Source organism: Lynx rufus, unplaced genomic scaffold (assembly GCF_022079265.1).
Source record: "Lynx rufus isolate CCGP_SWC_20201006 ecotype Redwood Valley unplaced genomic scaffold, mLynRuf1.p SCAF_7, whole genome shotgun sequence".
NCBI lineage: Eukaryota > Metazoa > Chordata > Mammalia > Carnivora > Felidae > Lynx > Lynx rufus.
The window spans coordinates 135364475-135382899 of record NW_025814889.1 but is presented as its reverse complement, the minus strand read 5'-3'; the positions used below and the strand labels follow the sequence as shown (position 1 = coordinate 135382899).

The window sequence follows — 18425 nt, the reverse complement described above, 5'->3', positions numbered from 1 at the left end:
CCTGTTCAGGGGGCGAAGCTGCCTGCAGAAGTGTCTTCCAGGCTCCGGATTCCAACAGGCGGACTCACTCCAACAGCCCGAGGCAGAGGCCAGGGTTGGGAGTTGCGGGGAGGGGAGGCATACTGGGGGGGAGGGGAGGCATGCTGCTCAGGGGACAGCAAGCCTCCCCGGAGACACCAAAGCCAGCAAGACCAGGAGGAGGCTACCTGCTGGGCCTGGGCCTCTCTCTCCTGGCCCCAGGACCCCAGCCCCTCAGGCTGGGAGTCAGACTTTTCCAGCCAGCCCCTGGGGTACCGGAGAAGCCTGAAGGGGCTACACCTGCTTGCCCTGGTCCAGGCTGCCCTGCCCCGCCCCCTGTCTCTTCTCCACAAAGGGATAAAACCTACATAGGATCTCGTCCCTCCTTGGGCTCAACAGTTCCCACCTGAGCCCGAAGGGCTGGTGTAGGTGGAGGGGTGGCAGATTGCTTTAGGGGGGTGCAGGTGGCAGTAAGGGAGGAGAAGGGGACAGAGAGGGCTTCGAATGGCGCTCCTTGAGGGCAGGCAGGCTTGTGTGGCCTCTGGACTCTGAATGGGCACAGGGGGGAAGAACCAACCACACTTGGGAGCCCTTTGAGGCCGGGTGGCTGCTGGCCTCTCTCGAACCCCACCTCTACCTCCCAGCAGCCATGTCCCCCTGAGCCTCGCTTGCAGTGACAATCAAGACCGCTGGGCGTGGCTCAGAGGGGACAGAGGGGAACTCTGCTCCTCCAGAGGCTCAGCGGGTGTGCATTTTCTTCCGCACTCAGCCTCCAGGAAAAACAGGCTATCACGGAGCAGTGTGGAGGGGGTCTGCTAAAAGAGGGGTCAGGACTCCCTGGGGGAGATGGGGACCCAGGCTCTGTAGCCCCCACAGGGAGCACCCGGGGTGGGGGCATGGCAAACAGAGAGGGATGGCATGGGGAGGGCTGTTCCTGGCCCAGGCGGGACAGGAGTGGCCGGAGGAAGAAGGGTCAGCTGGGAGCACCCCGAGGGAGTCGGATCGGAGGGGAACAGGTGAGACCCTGGTGAGTGGAGCCCTAGGGGGCCCTAGACCCAAAGGGTGGATGGCCACATCCTGAGGGCGGATTCCTGGCCTCGCGCTGTGGACCCCCCTCCCCCGCCCCCACCCCGCGGCCCCTGAGGGCCAGGCCCTGGGCACAGCCTCTTCCCACCCAGACCCTGCCCCAATTCAGGGGGACAGTCTCCGTCTAGCCTGCCTGGCTCCGACGGGGATTTCCTTCCAGCTCTCAGCGGAGCTCCCCCCTGCCCTCCTAGGTCGGGCCTTGACACCCTCTTCTGAGCCTCAGGCGTCCGAAACAGTTCAGCTTACTTCTGGCACCCTCCACCTCCTCTGGGCAGCCACTCAGAAATGGCCCCCGCTGCCCGTTCCCTCCGGGTTTCAGCCTCCAACCCCCTTTCTGCTCCTGCTCCTCTCAGGTGCTTGCCTGAGAGAATCATCCCTGGAAACCAAACCCAGGAACACAAAAATGGGTGTGGGAAGCGGCTGCCCCTCCTCAGCGACAATTTCCAGAGGATTCTGCAAAGCAGAGTTTCCATGGGAACATGTGCGGTTCCACACAGAACCTCGGTGGGGCCGGGGTTCCCCTCACACCCAACGCTGCAGGACCGTGTGGCCTGGGGGCCTTGGCCAAGCAGAGCCACTGCGCTTTGGCCGTCAGCCCTCGCCAACCTGAAATCAAGTTACTGGCAAATCTGCCTTTTTTTTTTTTTTTTTTTTCCCTTCTAATTTAAAGGCGCCCTCCATGCTAAGGATGCCTCTGGGATTTCCAGGATGGATTTTTATGTAGCTCAATAGGTTCCCTGGCAGACTGCTCAGCCAGGAGAGGTGGGCCATGGCCCCAGCCCCGCCAGGCTGCCACAGCGGCGTCTCTCTGTCCCTCCTTCGTGCCAACGGACGTCATTCACCCGCCTGAGGGGCTTCCTCAGACCTGGATTCAGACTCCAAGAGTTGGGGGACATCAGCAGCACAGGGCCCTGGGACACTTCCCTTACTAGGCTCCGCCCTTGACCTGCGGTCATAATCACGGCCTGCGAGCATTGGCGGGGCACGGGGCCGACCCTCCTCTCTGCACTCTGCGTTTAGGATGTGTTTATCCAAGCAGGTGATGCAGGGGTAACAGGCATAATGCAGGCTGTAAAAGTCCCCCTGATGCTCCCACCAGTTACAGCCTCCATCCCGGTGCCCCCGCCCTGAGGTGACCACTGGGTCATTTGGGTGTGTGTGTGTGTGTGTGTGTGTGTGCGTTTTCTTCCAGGCTGTTTTTATTGCATCCACGTACATATATGCATGTACACGAACATATAAAATGTATGGTGCTTGCGGGGGGCTCTGAAGAGCTCACATGGAATGATTCTGTAGGTGCTTGCTTTGTTCATACAGCCCCACGTGGTGGAGATCCGCCCGTGACAGCCACGCAGAAGCTACCAGACTCTTTAATTACAGCAAAGGATTCCACAGGACCGATGGATCCTCATTTAGCCAAGCCCCTGGAAACGGCCTTTTCCGTTGTTTACAACTTCCAACCTCACAGAAGGGGCCGCAGGAAACATCCTTGGGCGTCATTTGCAAAAACTTTCTCCTTGGGGAAATGACGAGAAGGAATCCCCGGGGCCTAGAGCGTGGACATTCACTGTTCTAACAGAGGCTGCCAGAGGGGTCACGCGTGGAGTTTGTACCGGTTTCCGTTCCTCAAGCCTATCTACAAGAGCTCGTTGAATCCTGAAAACACCCTGCCAAGTGAGGGGTGGGGGGGCGTCTTCCCGTTTTACCAAAGCAGAAACCACAATTCAGAGAGGCTGGCTGGCTAGAGGTTATATAGCACAGAAGGGGCAGCGCTGGGCTGCCTCCAACTGTGTGTGGCCCTCCTGACTCCATGGGTCAGGTGGGGGGGGGGGTTGCATAAAGTGTCTTAGATGGACTCATGGCCCCCAGGGCTGGGGAAGTCCTTGAAGGGACAAATTTCTGCCAGAGATCAACAACCAGGCTTATATCGCTCAGAATCGTAGGGGCGGGGGGTGGGGGGTCCTCTTTGGGGTGGTCTGTCTTCTTGGGAAAACGAAGGCAGGTCAGTAGAGGTGATGGAGTCGGGGCTGCCCAGCAGCCCACCCACACTGCGGGGCCTGGCTTCAGGCAGCCTAGACATTTGGATCCCTTAGCCTCCCCTGGAAATTTCCGGGCACGACATGCCTGGAGGTGTGAACTGCCTCTTGGAAGCTTCATAATCCGGGATAATGCTGCTGTAATTGGCATTGTTTTTGCATTTACAATCCTCTCGTTACCTGAAAACCTGCTTGCGATGGCTGTGTCTGGAGGGGGTTTAATTTTACCACTTGGTGGACCTTGAGGGGCTGAGGAGCACAAGCTTTTCCTCTGGGCCCCTTGGCCCACCCCCCGCCCCCATTCAGATTCCCCAGTGAGTGCCACAGGCCTTGGGTGGCCCAGGCTGGCTGACCTCGCGGCCTTGGTTCAGGGTACAGCCTCCCCACAGGAGCCCCAGCCTGATCAGGGGACTGCTTTTCTCCCCAATTCCCCTTCCTTCCTGGGTCCAGCCCACCCAGCTCGTCTCCCTTCAATCCTTTCTCCTTCCAGGGGCTCCTGGGTGGCTCAGTCAGTTGAGCATCCGGCTCTTGGTTTTCGGCTCAGGACATGATCTCACAGTTCGGGAGCTCGAGCCCCGCGTCAGGCTCCGTGTTGACAGTGCAGAGACTGCTTGGCATTCTCGCTCTCTCCCTGTCTCTCGGCTCTTCCCCTTCTCTCTCTCTCTTTCTCAAAATAAATAAAGAAACTTAAAGAACATCCCTTCTCCTTCCAGCCCTTCCCAGTCTCTACCACCAAACTGATCTTCCAATCGCACGGATCTGACCACACCTCTCCCCTCTCTCAAAACCCTGCAATACCTCCCATTTATTCATTTCAACAAAGGAGCCGAGATAATTCAATGGGGGACAAAACAGGCTTTCAGCAGATAGTGCTGGGAGCGATGGACGTCCACATGCGGAAGGAGGAAGTTGGGCCCCTTCCTCACACCCTCTACGAAACCTCACGGTGGCTTCCTCTGTCCACGGGTTGGAGCCTTGACTCCTCAGGCCGGTACTCAGGGCTCTTACAATATTTGTCCAGCTCCAGTGCGTGTGCGGAGTCTGGGACAAGAGACAGATGGTTCTGTCCTCGTGATACCGTCAGCCTCATTTCTGACCAGCTCCCACCGGCCCGGGCACCCCAAGCCCCAGCCGTGCGGCCATCCGCAGCTGCTGTTCCCCAAGATGCCAAGCTCCCCCACCTCCGAGCCCGTCCTTCTCCCACTGTCTCCGCCCCAAGGCCCTTCACCCCGTTCTTTGCTCGAGGAATTCCCGCTCAAATCGTACCTTCTCTGTGAAACCTCCTTCAAAACCCCTCCCCCACCGAAAAGTTTATTCGTTTCTCACCCGCTCTGACCCCTTTGAGTTGAAGCCCTTCACCCACATCCATCTCCCCGACCCCCGGCCGGCCCTGAACCTTCTGAGCGCGGCGAATGTGCTATGCGTTTCTCTCTGCGCCTGACGCATTGCAGGGGCCCAAGAACCATTTGTTTGAAGAATAAATGAACTTCTTCCCTCGCTGGCAATTTAGTGCCCCAGTTCTCACTGCAAGAGGAAGGACGACTGTATTTTCCAATTTCCAGGAAGTGAGCCCTAGTAGGTGATCCATTTTACGTAGGTGAAAATCGAGACAGGCATGTTGTTCCATCCGCATCAGGACAGGGGAGGCTGAAAGCGCGGGTCCTGGAAGCCTCTAGCACCCTCCCTCCAGACGGCAGGGGGCGGGCTCTGTGTGGAGCTGTGGGAGACCAGGCCGGGGCACGTGAGACAGAGGCGAGCAGCGGGCCCCTGGCTTCACCTCTTGGCTCTCAAAGCTGTCAGAGGCTCGATCGATGCCACGTGCCTGTGGAACATGCGTCAGGGGCCGAGAGCCCTGTTAGGGTGGTTCTGTTAATTGATCCCAGAAGCCCCTGTCACTGCCAGGGAATGCTTCAGCCGGCTCAGCGATGTTCTGACCACTGTCCCTCGCCTCACCAGATGGCCTTCCCTCCCGCCTCAGCTGCCTCTAGGCTAGGCCGGGCAGTCCTGACCGTGCAGGGCCTAGGCCCCTCCATGCAGCCAGCAGCACTGATCCCATGGCAGCGTGCGGGGTGGGAGCACAGAAGACGCCCCTGCTGTGTCCTCATGTTCCGGCCAGACAATGGCTGGATGGGTAGGGGAGCGTCAGGGATGCTCAGGCCTTAAAAAGGCCCCGTACTGGGGCGCCCGGTGGCTCAGTCGGTTAGGTGCCCGACTTCAGCTCAGGTCATGATCTCGTGGTTCGTGAGCTTAAGCCCCACGTTGGGGTCGGTGCTGACAGCTCAGAGGCTGGAGCCTGCTTCAGATTCTGTGTGTCCCTCTCTCTCTGCCCTCCCCCGTTCACACTCTGTCTTTCTCTCTCTCTCTCTCAAAGATAAATAAACATTAAAAAAAAAAAAAAAAAAGGCCCCGTACTCCGGCCTCTCTGGACCCAACCTCAAATGCTCCCCACCTGCCTCCGGCAGCCTCACAGCATACTACCTCCTGTGGGCAGGAGCCCTGAGGTGCTGTGTATTGGGGGTAAAGCCGGAAGAGCTGCTGGCCCTTTTGACCTATTAGGAAAAGTCTGTGTGGGTGCGGCCTAGGGGGGAGAGAGACTCTGGGACCAAGTGACCAGGCCAGGAATAAAAATGATAACCGTGGTGATGGAAAGTGAGCCCTGAGCTCCCCCACACCTGGGCCTCCTCAGCCTTGTGCAGTGGGTTACCCTGCCTCCCGGGATGCTGTGAGGAAGCCGGGAGAGGCCGAGGAGAGAGCTGATCTCAGGTCGGCCTGGCCCTGTGGCCGGTGCCCCAACCCCACAGCTCAGTGCTAGAGGGCACGCTGTCTTCTCCCTGGGTTCAAGCCGGGAGTGGGAGATTGCAGAGAGCTTTAAGATGCCCCAGAAAACTGCTAATGGGTACGGGCCTTCTTTATGGGGTGATGAAGATGTTCTAGAATTCGATAATGGCAATGGGTGCACAACCTTGTGAATATGCTAAAAGCCACTGAATCGTACACTTCAAAATGGTGAATTTTATGGTATGTGAATTATATCTGAAGGAGACACAACAAAAGTAAACAAAAACTGCCTTGTTTAAACACTTTCTGTATCCCCTGTCCACGACCCCCAGGACAGAGGACCGGGCACACACACACACACACACACACACACTTCTTCCCTGGGACCCGGCCCAAGTCCACCATCCACCCCTCCACCCCAGCCTGCCCTGCCCTCCCTCCCTCCCTCCTACGCAAGGGTCCTTCCAGGCTCTGGCAGGTGTAGTCCCCTCTGCCTACCATGAACTTGCATGCCTACTGTGTTCTTATCTGGAGTTAGACACTGTTCCCGTTTTATAGATGAAGAAACTGAGTATCTGAGAGATATAGCACCTTGCCCAAGTGCTCACAGCTGGAAAATGGTGAAGCTGAGATTCAGATTCAGGGCCCGGAAGTCACCTCAGAGCCCACGATCTGAACCTCTTTGTTCCGTTGCCTTCTACTGTCGCCTGAATACTGGGCCTCGCGGAGACGTCCACACCCTAATCCCTGGACCCCGCGAATGGTACTTTATACGGCAAAGACTCTGCGGGTGTGATTAAGGATTTTAAAATGGGGAAATTATCCTGGTTATTACAATCGCAAGCGTTCTTATATGAGGGCGCGGGGGAGAGGACAGACAGAAGGCAGAGAGCAATACGACGATGGGAGCAGAGAGACGTAAAGTTGCTACGTTGCCCACTTTGGGGGAGAATGGAAGAAGGGCCCAGGAGCCAGTCAGTTGAGTGTCTGACTTTGGCTCAGGTCATGATCTCGCGGTCCGTGAGTTCAAGCCCCACGTCGGGCTCTGTGCTGACAGCTCGGACCCTGGAGCCTGCTTTGGGTTCTGTGTCTCCCTCTCTCTCTGCCCCTCCCCCACTCACACTCTGTCTCTCTCTCTGTCTGTTAAAAATAAATAAACATTAAAAAAAAATTTAATAAACATTAAGGGGCGCCTGGGTGGCTCAGTCGGTTGAGCGTCCAACTTTGGCTCAGGTCATGATCTCGCAGTCTGTGAGTTTGAGCCCCGCGTTGGGCTCTGTGTTGACAGCTCAGACCCTGGAGCATACTTCGGATTCTGTGTCCCTCTTTCTCTCTGCCCCACCCCTGCTTGTGTTCTCTCTCCGTCTTTCAAAAATGAATAAACATTAAAAAAAATTTTTTTAATAAAAATTTAATTTAAAAAATTTAATAAAAAAAAAAAGAAAATTAGTACACTTTCCCTACTGGAAAGGTCTATTCAGCCTTCCAGGCCCCCTGGTCAGGTGGCTCACCCTGTGCTCCTCGTGGTTGCGTCTCACAGCTCTGACCCTGGAGGTCACCGCTGCCACAGCCGCTGTGCTAACCCCAACCTTGACCTCTTCCCTCACTCCCGGCATTGACATTGCCAGGCTGGCACTGGCATCATCCTTCAGTTGCCCAAGGGTAGGCAGCTCTGGGGCATGGCAGAGGAGAAAAGTGAGACTCAGAGAGGGGCAGCAGGTGCCCAAGGTCACTCAGCAGGCAAGAGGCAAAGCCCGGTTTGAACTTGGACCTGGCTGATTCTTACTGGTGCTACAATGACTCTCCTCTCAGCGGACACTCAAGAAATGCCCCTGAATGAGTGACAGTCAATAAAGTGTTCCTGAAAGACAGGAAGACACAGAAACCCAAGGAAAACACATTGTGGGAGGGCTGTGGGAGCCTCAAGGAGAGTAAACAAAGCTTGAGCTAACCAAGGAAGGCTTCCTGAAAGAGGGGACTTTAAAAGATGAAGGCATTCCACACAGAGAATATCATGAGCTAAGGCCTGAAGGTGGAAGGATGTGTGAGGTGTTTGAGGGAGGCTGGGGAGATGACACCAGTCCCAGGTTGTGAAGGGCCTTGGGTACCAGACTGAGGCCTGAGGGGCACACAGAAGTCGGGGAGCAGGAGAGCAAAACCCCCTACACTGTTCTTTAGGAGGCAACTTGAGCGAATGGCTCTGGGGAGGCCGGCCTGTTTCATTTGGAGGCTGCTGAGGTCGGCAAAAGTTTGGAACCGGGACTGAGGCCGCGCAGGTGCGGGCTAGGGCAGGGGACCAGACTCCAGAGCCACTTTGGAAGGGAGAGGCCGACAAGACCTGGTGATCTACTGGTCTCAGATGTCCACGCCCCATCCAGTGGACAGAGGCTGGTTCAGTAAACGCAACCAGAAGCACCAGAGTGCAGCACCAACTTGGGGAGAAATCCAGGTGGCAACCAAGAGGAGGCGTCCTGAAGGCAGCCAAGAGAATGGATCAGGACTCAGGAGACAGGTTGAGGCAGCAGACCCATGGTGAGGAGAAACCGGGAAGGCTCTGGTGGCTGGAGCTGTGGGAGGAATGAGGTAGTTAGGGAAGATGTGCCAGGAGGTGACAGGTGCACCCATGGTCAAGGACTCTTAAGAAAAGGCCCTTTCCCTCATCTGTCGCTGCTGCCTCGGGACACCAACCCCAGCACCCATCCGGGCCCATATGGAATTGGACCTTTCCCGGTGGGCTTCACTTTAGGCAAACCTGATAGCGAATCCTAAGCCAATAAGAGCAAATAAATGAGGGGTGATTACCGACAATAGAAGAGGGTACACCACGGGGTGCCTCCAAATAGCATCTCCTCCAGTACATTTTAAGTGCTTTATAGGTCATTAACTACTTGACAGAGAGAGCCTGACACTTAAAGCCAAGAATTCTGCGCCTCTGCCGGGGAAAATCAATCAGAAATGAAGATCGAGCATTGCCGACGTTAAGATGTTCGGTGGGCAAACGGGATTTGATTTACACATAATCTTAAGGCCCTCTCCATTGGGTGAAGTGGCCACACTGGTATCCGAGGCTGTTTATACATCCCAAACTTAACCTCCCCCTGCGATATGTTGTTGTTGTTGTTGTTGCTAATGAAATATTTCAAAGACATGGGAAAGCACGGGGACGAGATTAAACGTCCAAGCCTGCCACCCGACTCTGTCAAATAAAACATTACATCTATGGTTGGAGTACCCACTTTGTAAAAATGTGACTTGCTTTTTCTTCCGTCTTTTCAAATCCTTTCTGTCTTCCAGCCCCACCTTTTCAGGGAGACCGAGGCTGACCACCCATCCCTGCCCAAGACATCGCTCCTTCCTCTGAAATCTGAGCGTAATTACTGCCTCTTTAATTAACTTGGCGATTAATCACCACCTGCTTGTGAAACAGCTTTTATTGTCCTTGTCCATCTCGCATGTGGGATGTGGGTGGGGGTGGGGACCAGGCAGGCAGAAAGAGGAGGGACAGGCAGGCTGTGGAGAGTGTGCTAGAAGGCGAGGCCCGAGAAGACTTGATATCCAGAAGATCAACTTGCTCCTGGCTCCATTTAAGCAGTTGCCAGGTATCAGGACCTGAGAGAGTCTGGAGATAGGACCCCAGAAAGCAGTGGGCACCAGGAGGGTAATCTGCTGTTGCCGTTCCCTTCTGGCCAGAATGTTCTTTCTTCATTGAGCCTTGTTGCAGGCTGAATTGCGTCCCCCCAAAACATATGTTGAAATCCTAACCTGTGAATGTAACCTGATTTGGAAACAGGGTCTTTGCAGATGTAATGAAGTTAACATGAGATCATACTGGATTAGGGTAGGACCTACAACAAATGACTGGTGCCCTAATAAGATGGCCGTGTGAAGACAGAGACACAAGGAAACTCCCTGTGTCACCAAGCCAGCTCCTCTGCCTGAATCTGAACATCCAGGATCTCAGGTAGCATTTCTCTGGCCGATTAATGCTCTCACCCAACTCCAGGAACAGCTCCTATACCCGCTTTTATCAGAGGAAGCCTTTTCCCCAATCCCCTCTCAGATACCACCCTTCAATCAAAAGGACCAGCCTAGGGGCACCTGGGTGGCTCAGTTAAGCCTCTGACTTTGGCTCAGGTCATGATCCTGCGGTTTGTGAGTTCAAGCCCCGCGCGGGGCTCTGTGCTGACATCTCAGAGCCTGGAGCCTGCTTCAGATTCTGTGTCTCCCTCTCTCTCTGCCCCTCCCCTGCTCACACTCTGACTCTCTCTGTCTTTCAATAACAAATAAACGTTAAAAAAAAAAAAAAAAAAAAGGACCAGCCTGGGACAGGGTGGGGTTTTCCAAGGACTTGCTTTACCCCCAGAATAGCATGTCTGCTCAAGTCAGTTTCCCTGTGGCTCCCCCCCAGAAAAATCCTCCCACATGCTCCCAGACCCTCAGTGCTGGGCATAGTAGCCTGGTTGGAACACAATGCTTTTAACTTTCCCTGTGATTTGGGGAGGAGGGGGTCCCAGCAAGGGAGAGGACCCAGAATTTAACATGGAGGCTAGGGATATCTCATTCATGCTGCCATCCACAGTGCTGCATACAGCACGTGCACTGAAATAATCTTCCAAACCACCGTTTAATCACTCCAATCCTTGGACAGATGGGAAACTGAGGCCCTGACACTCCACAGAGCATCGCTGTGTAGAGATCTGAGGTCCAGTGATGTAAGCGTGTCCTAATATCAGCTCAGCCATCACTCCCAGGTAACAGCATTTCTCTGCACGTCAGTCTCCCCATTCTTGAAGAAGAAGAAGAATACTATCTTCTAAAGATGTTACCAACCTTACAGACAGCTCTAAAAACCTGTATGCACCTTTTCCGTTAATTCAATCAACACATGCGTTTGAGCACATCCTGTATCCTGGGGACACAGTGGTGAGCACCACAAACCCAGTGTCCCGACCTCAAGGTGCTACCTGTTTGGTAGAAAAGGGCAAAGAAATGCAGCTATACTCGGGTGGTTAAGTGCTAGATGGGGTGCACGGAAGCAGCGATGAAAAGGCTGCGGATCTCAGGAGGGCTCAAAAGAGCAGCGGCGGCCGCAGGAAAGAAAAGGCAAAGAATGAAACCCGCAACCCCCACCCACTGCCTGAGCCCCTTCTTCATCTCTGCCAATCAGGCCTCAGCACCGCCGGCCGGCCGACCAATCAGAGCTGGAACAGGAGCGCTTGGAGCAGGGCCCGGGCTTCCCGCGGGAGGGCGGCTGGAGCCCGCACGCCCCGCCCCGCCCCGCCCCGGCCCCGCCCCACCCCGCCCAGGCCCCGCCCAGGCCCCGCCCAGGCCCCGCCCCGCCGCGGCCAGCCGCGCCTGCCTGGAGCCCCCTGGCCAGCGGCCGGCCGCTGGGGCCGAGTATTGTCCCAAAGGCCGAAAAGAGACGAAAGCGGGGAGATTGGGGGACAGCCACGTGACCGGGGGAGGATTTACAATATTTTCTTTCGCTGTCGACAATATTGCAAAATGTATGGAAGGGACCGCACGGCCAGGACAGGAGCGTGAGCGCGCGGGCAAGGTAAGAAGCCTCCGGCCGGCTTCGCGGGACTTGGGGACACCGGGAGGAATCGCGGCACCACCGCGCTCACTGAGCGGCTGCCGCGGGGTCTGCGCCCGAGGGCGCGCTCTGAGCCTCGTGAGCCTTGAGCGGTGTAGACGCGGCCCGGGCGCTGAGGCATCTCCGAGGCGGCGTGGACGCGGCCCCTGAGCCGAGGAGTCCTCGGTGACCCGGGGGCTGCCGTGGCGGTGTAGACCGGCGCAGGCGGTGCGGCTGGGGCGCCTCCGAAATCCCGACGTAGTCCAGGCTGAGGTGGGCAGTCAGCGCAAGTCGCGGCGGTGAGACCGGGGAGACGCGGAATGTGCCCCGGGCAGCCTCCAGCCCCTCGGGGCAGGAGGCGCCGCCGGGCCGCGTGCTGGTGTAGACGCGCGCGGGGGGCCGCCGCGCAAAGTTTGCTGGAGTGCGCTGGGCGGGCGCCAGAGGCTGGGCGCTGGGGCTGGGGCGCGCTGCCGGCGGGTCCCCGCCGCTCCCCGCCGCCGGCGCCGCGGGGGACCCCCCACTCCCCAGCCTCAGCCGCCGCGGCGGGGTGGGAGGGGGCGGTGGGGGGCGGGGACTAACTGAACTGAGCGCTGGAGGGAAACGAGAGGAGATTGACTTGGAGCCTTTCAGACAGGTTCTCGAAGCGCCCGCGCTGTGCCCGCCGGAGCCTGGGGTCTCTCCATTTCACCCGGGAGGAATCTGAGGGGCAGAGGCCAGCTTACCGACACGACACACGCTGAGGGGACTCAAACCCGGTCTGGTCCAAGCCCGGAGCCCAGCTCCTTCCCTCCTTCCACTTCTGTCTCAGCGAGGAGAAAGGCGTGGTAGTGGAGGGGGGCAGTTGGGACTTGGGGGTGGGGTGTAGGAGGACTGGGACTGCCGCATCTGCCTCCCACTGCCTCTCTGTGGCTCTGGGTGGCCCCTCAGCACCAGTGGAGGGAAGAACGGAGGAGGGAAGGCAAGGATGGGAAGGAAGGGTACTGGGCAGGTGATGCCATTCCCCCACCTACCTGGTCCCCAGGGGTGCTGTGCCCGGGGCGGATCAAGTGGGGCAGAGCACCTATGTGACACTCCCCTGTAGGGGAAGGAGGACACCCCAACCCAGTTTCTGCCACAAAGGCAAGGCAGAAGGGAGCCCAGAGGAGGGAAGAGATACCTGTACACCCAGGCTCTTGGGGGGGCTCAGTCCCCTCTCCCACCACTCCCTGGGACTTTTGCCCCCCCCCCCTTCTTACTCCTCCACCCTCCCAGTCTCTGTGATCCCTCCACTGCGGGTCCTTTGCACGTGTTGTTTGTTTGTCTATTGATTGATCAACAAGTAATCATCAAACATCCCAGGCATAGGCAACTCAGTGGTGAGCAAGGCAGACCCAGTCTGGGACTTCCAGACCAGCGCAGGGACACAGATGATGAACGATAGTCCAGAAGGGAATGAGGCATAGGAATGGGAGGCAACCTTGGGTGGGCATGAAGGAAAGGTTCACTGGAGAGGTGACAGTGAATCAGAGGGATTAATGCCTCCTCAAACTCTGAGTCCCAGTCACCTCCTCCCGGAAGCCTTCCCTGACCTCACTGACCTGACCCTTCCCCTGTTGACAGGCTGTCATAACCTGGGGACCACTCCCTCCACGGACATTTTTATGTCATTATTGGGTTAATGTTTGTTTCCCTCCATCAGATGTAAGTGTCACGAAGGCCGGACCTGAACCTCTTTGGGGGCAGACGGTAGACAGAATGAATAAAGGATGGGTAGAATTTCCCCAGAAAAGCACAAGAAAAAAAAAAAAAATCTCAGCCAGGTCAGGTGTCCAGATGGCAGAAACTTTTCTTTCCCCTTCCCTGGACTGAGTCCTGGGCTCCACACCCCATTTGCAGTTCACAGAAACAAAGTAAAAGAAACCAGCAGGCCTGGTAAGGAAGGGAGCAGGGAGAGGCCTGGTACGGTTGGCCCATGGAAGCTCCGAGGCTGTTCCACTGGAAGGGAAGGAACCTGCAGAAGGGGAGGCCTGAGGACAGGCGCCTGTCCTGTTCAGACCAGGCAGGACCAACCTAGTCATTCTTCTGTCCCAGCTCTCAGTGGCTTGGTTTCCTTTAAATGCTACTCTGGAGAAGGTGGTGGCCAGCAGGGTCCCCAGGATGGCCACGGGACAGGGCCACAGCAACTGCCCGCCCTCCCTTGCCCCTCCCCCAATCTGGAGTGGACAGGACCCGGGCAGCACCTGTCTGACCCAGAGTCCGGCCTCTGGGCCACAATTAGCTGTCCAGGTTACCTGCAGTTCGTTTAAACTCCTGCCTGGAAAATAGGACTCGGGCTTAGAGGGACCGACTCTTTATTTTTCGTGGTTTCTACACGCAGTGAATTTCTCCCTCCCCTGGCTCTCTCAGACCTGTGCGCCTGGCACCTTTCCTGTGGCAGATTATGCTCTCACAGATGCCCAACAAAGCTTTTAGCTTCCCCCCCTCTCCACTTCAGGGGATTGAACTGCCTCCATGCACGGCTAGGGAGAGTGTCTACATGCTTTATTTAGGCCCTGGCAGGGACAGAATAAAAGCGGCCTCCCCAGCCAGCCAGCCAGCCAGCCCTCCTGACTGGAATTGCTTTAAAAAATTAATTTGCAATGATTTACGTCCTTGTGTTCTGCGGGGATCACCAGCATTTTAAATATGTATTTAAATCAGATTCACTGCTCCCGGTTAAACCTTAACTGCCCCCCCCCTCCCCGCACCCCACCCAGCAGAAAGGCCACTGGATTTGGAGTTGGTGAAACGCAGAGGTTCAGGCCAAGTTCTGCTAATGACAAGCTGTGTGACCTTGGGCAAATTACTTAACCTCTCTGCGCCTCCATTGGCTCCTCTGGTAACTGAGGTTAATGATAATCCTTCCCTCACAGGGTGTTGTGAGGATTAAATTAGATAACGTTCAGGGAAGAGCTGTGCGATGCCAGGCCTGTTTTCTGTTCCCCAGTACAGGCTGTCCCGCTAATTAGCCCGGTGACCTTGGATGGGCCACTCAGCCACTCCTGGCCCTCAATTTCCCCATCGGAAAAGCACAGGGGTTGTTCTAGAAGATGAGGCCGCAGAGCCTCCCCACCTCCATCCCTGAGCCCCCTGCTCACCTCCTCCGGCCCTCTGCTAGACACCCTCCCCTTGGCCACCCCCCTTTTACATTATCCAAGCACGCAGTTCTAACTGGAGATTGCTCCCCTCCCCAGCTGCCTCTCCTCCTGGCTCCCCGCGAAGCCCCGCAGGGTTTGGGCCCCGGGGGCCTGCAGTTCTTGGCTCATTTTCAGGAGCAATTAGCCGCGATGTCACAGGCCTCCGTGGTGGCCTCCGTGGGCGTGTGTGCCTGGAAGCCTGGAGGGGCGCTCTGCGGCCTTCGGGACTCCCCTAGGCCAGGGGGTCCCCACTACCAGTTGTAGGGAGGCAGCTTCCCAGGCAAAGCCGGTTCCATGTCTGTACTTTATGACTCCTTGAAGCCCCGAGTCTCAGCGTAAATTAGTTCTACCCTGTGCTTTTGTTGGCACTGTCTGTTCCTTGGAAGCGAGGGGCTTTGTCAGGAAGAACAAAGCTGTTTGGTGGTTTTCTGATTTGGGGGAAGCGTGCTCCTGGGGGAGGGCACATCGCTTCTCAGTGTCAGTCTCGAGTCCTTGATTCTCAGACTCACTGGTTTTTGTTTGGGGTTTTTAAGTCCTATGGCTTAAGAGTCACATATGTTTGTGTGAGTGTTGGCGAGGGGATTTCTTTCCTCCTTTTTGGCGGATAGAGTGTGTTCTGTGGAAGCTAATTCCAGGGACTGAACTTTTCAAATCACTGCTTCAACAGCTTTTAAAAATCTGGACCATGTGTAAAGATTTAGAAGAAAATTCCAAACCCGAGGGTGGGCAGCCTTGAGGATGTACAGCTCCTAGCAGCACGCACGAGCTGTAGACCTGAGGTCAAAGCTGAAATGTTGAGTGCCTCTGGGGACAGGAGCGGGGCGGGGGGGGGGGTTGGGGGGGGAGCGTGGTCTGCTCAGTGCCAGACATCTGGATATTCAGAAAACATCTGGGTGGCTGGATTTTTCAGGTTTCTGCCTGACATTTAATATCACAAACACGGAGCCTGCCTCCCGTCCCTCACCTCCCAAACACACCCAGCCCCTTCCCCGCACCCACCCCCCTTCCCTGACGGGTAAGAAACATCCATTCTTTCCAATTCCCCAGCGTTTACCCCCTACCGGAAATCTGATGGGCTTATGACATCATGGCTGGCTGCTGAGCGATGAAGTGGATGCCACAAAGAAATCCGACATATCAGATGGATTCTGAAATCAGTTTCCCTCTGGCTGCGGTAACAGGCGTGAAGTCAGGAGAATGTGAGCTTTGTTTAAGAAACAAAAAAATAAAACTAAGCCCCGTCCCGCATTCGATACAATTTTTTTTTTTTTTTAAGCAAACAGACCTTTTGGACATCATCCTATTTTAATAAAGACGCTGGCGTGTATGAAATGAAAGCGGCTAATAAATCAGACCTGAAGCTGCCTGTGAACATTCCCTTTTGGCTGAGTTTTTGTGTGTCCTTCTTCACTAATAAAAGAGGAACTGGGAATGGTTTATCTCCCTTCGTTATTCAGATGGGGTCGTTTGGGGGGGTGTTTGTTTGTTTGTTTGTTTTGAGGCCAATAAAATTCATCAGGTAAATTGCTGGTTTATGTTTTTTTCAGGATTCCATTTTTATAGAGTGACCGTGGACCTGACCTAGTCTGCAAACATTGTATTTCCCTCTGCTGGATTTTCTGGCTGGGAAAGTGTGAAGGGGATGCAGTTCAGCCGGCTTTTCAGTCGTCTCCCCTTCGCAGGGCAGGGCAGGGCAGGGCAGGGCAGGGCAGGCAGGGCAGGGCAGGGCAGGGCCAGGACCAGTGCGACAGGGTGGTTTGGGGGATGAAAACTTCTCTGAAAGGACAGACAGTAAAGGGGCCTGTGACACCAGTCCAGGCAACCCGGGAGTAGGGGAATCTACTGTCTTTCTCTGTCCCTCCAAAAAGGATCTCAGACCTCAGAAAGAGCTCCAGACTGAGGGAACTCACCCCCGATGCAGGCCCAGATTAAAGGAAGCTCAGGGTTCCATGTGCCGTGCCCACCAAGCCCTCCAGCGTGGGGATTTGGAGTCTAACAGATCTGGAGTGGAGTCCCAGCTCCAACGTGGACAAGCTGTGGGGCCCTGGACAAATCACATCACCTTGTTGTCTCTGCTCCTTTGAACTGACCCAAGGACCCCACCCCACCCGATGGGAGAATCAGACACCCCTCTGATGCCCGGCCACTTTGTAGGGTTCTGGGGTCAGTCTCGGAGGCAAGGGAAGCCAGTGTAGATTCTGGACTTTATACCCTGGCTCTGGCAGCTTCTGTCTGCATCATAGTAATAGGACCAGCCTCACACCCGGGGCCGCTGTGAGGACCGCGTTGTAAGCGATTGCCCAGCATAAGCTGTTATTGTGAGATGCGCCCCTGAGCCCAGCAGGCGGGTTGCCAGGCGGGACTGTCGGGCACGGGACGGGAGGGGATGTGTCCAGCCGAGCACAGGTGGAGGATAAGCGAGGACTGAATGGAATGTTCCTCATTGCTCTGCACAGAACTTTCCACGGGCACCCATTGCCTGAAGGGAATAAAGCTCTCCTCTTGATCCGATCCGCGGGTACCTGACGCTTGGCCCTTATACATTCTTCTCTCCCCTTGTTTGGTGGTCCTCCAGGGCTGGAGGATGCTGCCTTCTTTGGACGCAATACTAATGGGTTTAGGTCACATTTTTGAGCACCTGCCATCATTTTATTTGGGGCACTTTACCTAGATTAACTCATTTGATCTTCATTGCAATCTATGCAGGGGGGACAGTTATTCCTATTTTAGAGGCCAAAACAAAGACGGCAAGTGTCTTGCCCGAGGGCGCAGAGCCCAGATCGCAGCCAGGGCTGGGTGCCTGCGCCCGTCCACTTCACCCCTGCTCCACTGGCTCTGTTGAGGCTTCCTCTGCTTGTTCCCCCCTCCCTGCTAAAGCTGGAGCACCTGCCCTATTTCTGCCAAGAGTCTCCCCCTACCCCACCGAGAGGCCTTCCTAGATTACCCTCCAGCGATGTCATCCAAGGAATGCGGGCAGGTGTGCGTGGGCCCCTCACCCGGTGTGGCTCTGTGGTTGGCCCCGGGGCCCTTGTCTACCTCTCCTAGAGGCCAGGAGTGGGGCTGTGGCCAGTTTTGTGTCCCCCACAAGGCCCTGAAGGCCAGGTGAGCCACCATTTACTAAGGACCTACTATGTGCAAGACATGGGGACCCATACAACAGGTGCCCACACCCAGCTTGGACTCCTCTCCCAAACTACAGACCCACGCAGCCAGTGCCTTCTGCGCTCCAAGTGCACGGCCACTGAGCTTTCTACATCAGGACGTCAGCCCCAAACCCGCCCCACTACCAAATCTTGCCCATCTCAGGTAATGGCACCTCCATTTTCCGTAACTTGCTCAGGCCCCGAACCTTGCAAATGTTTTGCTTTGTTTTTTTTTTTAAGTTTCGTTTTTTAATTTATTTTGAGAGGGAGAGAGAGAGTGGGCAGGGGAGGGGTAGAGAGAGGATCCGAAGCAGGTTCCGCACTGTCAGCGCAGAGCCGGATGCAGGGCTTGAACTCATGAACTGAGTGAGATCATAACCTGAGCCGAAATCAAGAGTCGGACGCTTAACCGACTGAGCCACCCAAGGCGCCCCACCTTGTGAGCATTTTTAACTCCTCCCCTCCCTTTCTCTCATTCTCTCTCCCTGCTCATCCCTCATTCAATCCATCAGCAAATACCACTGGTTGTATTTTCAAAATATACAACTTGGGGCACCTGGGTGGCTCTGTCAGTTAAGCATCTGACTTCGTTCGGCTCAGGTCGTGATCTCACGGTGCTGGAGTTCATGCCCCG

General features: G+C 55.9%; 1 protein-coding gene across 2 annotated transcripts in view; it reads left to right on the top strand.

Annotated features, from left to right (window-relative positions):
• NFAM1 (NFAT activating protein with ITAM motif 1) overlaps positions 1-3041 on the top strand; it is a 35903-nt gene extending 32862 nt beyond the window's left edge. For both annotated transcript variants that reach the window (XM_047065275.1, XM_047065274.1), the window contains exon 6: positions 2422-3041. In XM_047065275.1, the coding sequence (XP_046921231.1) occupies positions 2422-2633 (212 nt within the window). In that variant the 3' untranslated portion in view covers positions 2634-3041. The remainder of the gene's footprint in view (positions 1-2421) is intronic.
• Positions 3042-18425: the final 15384 nt, after the last annotated feature.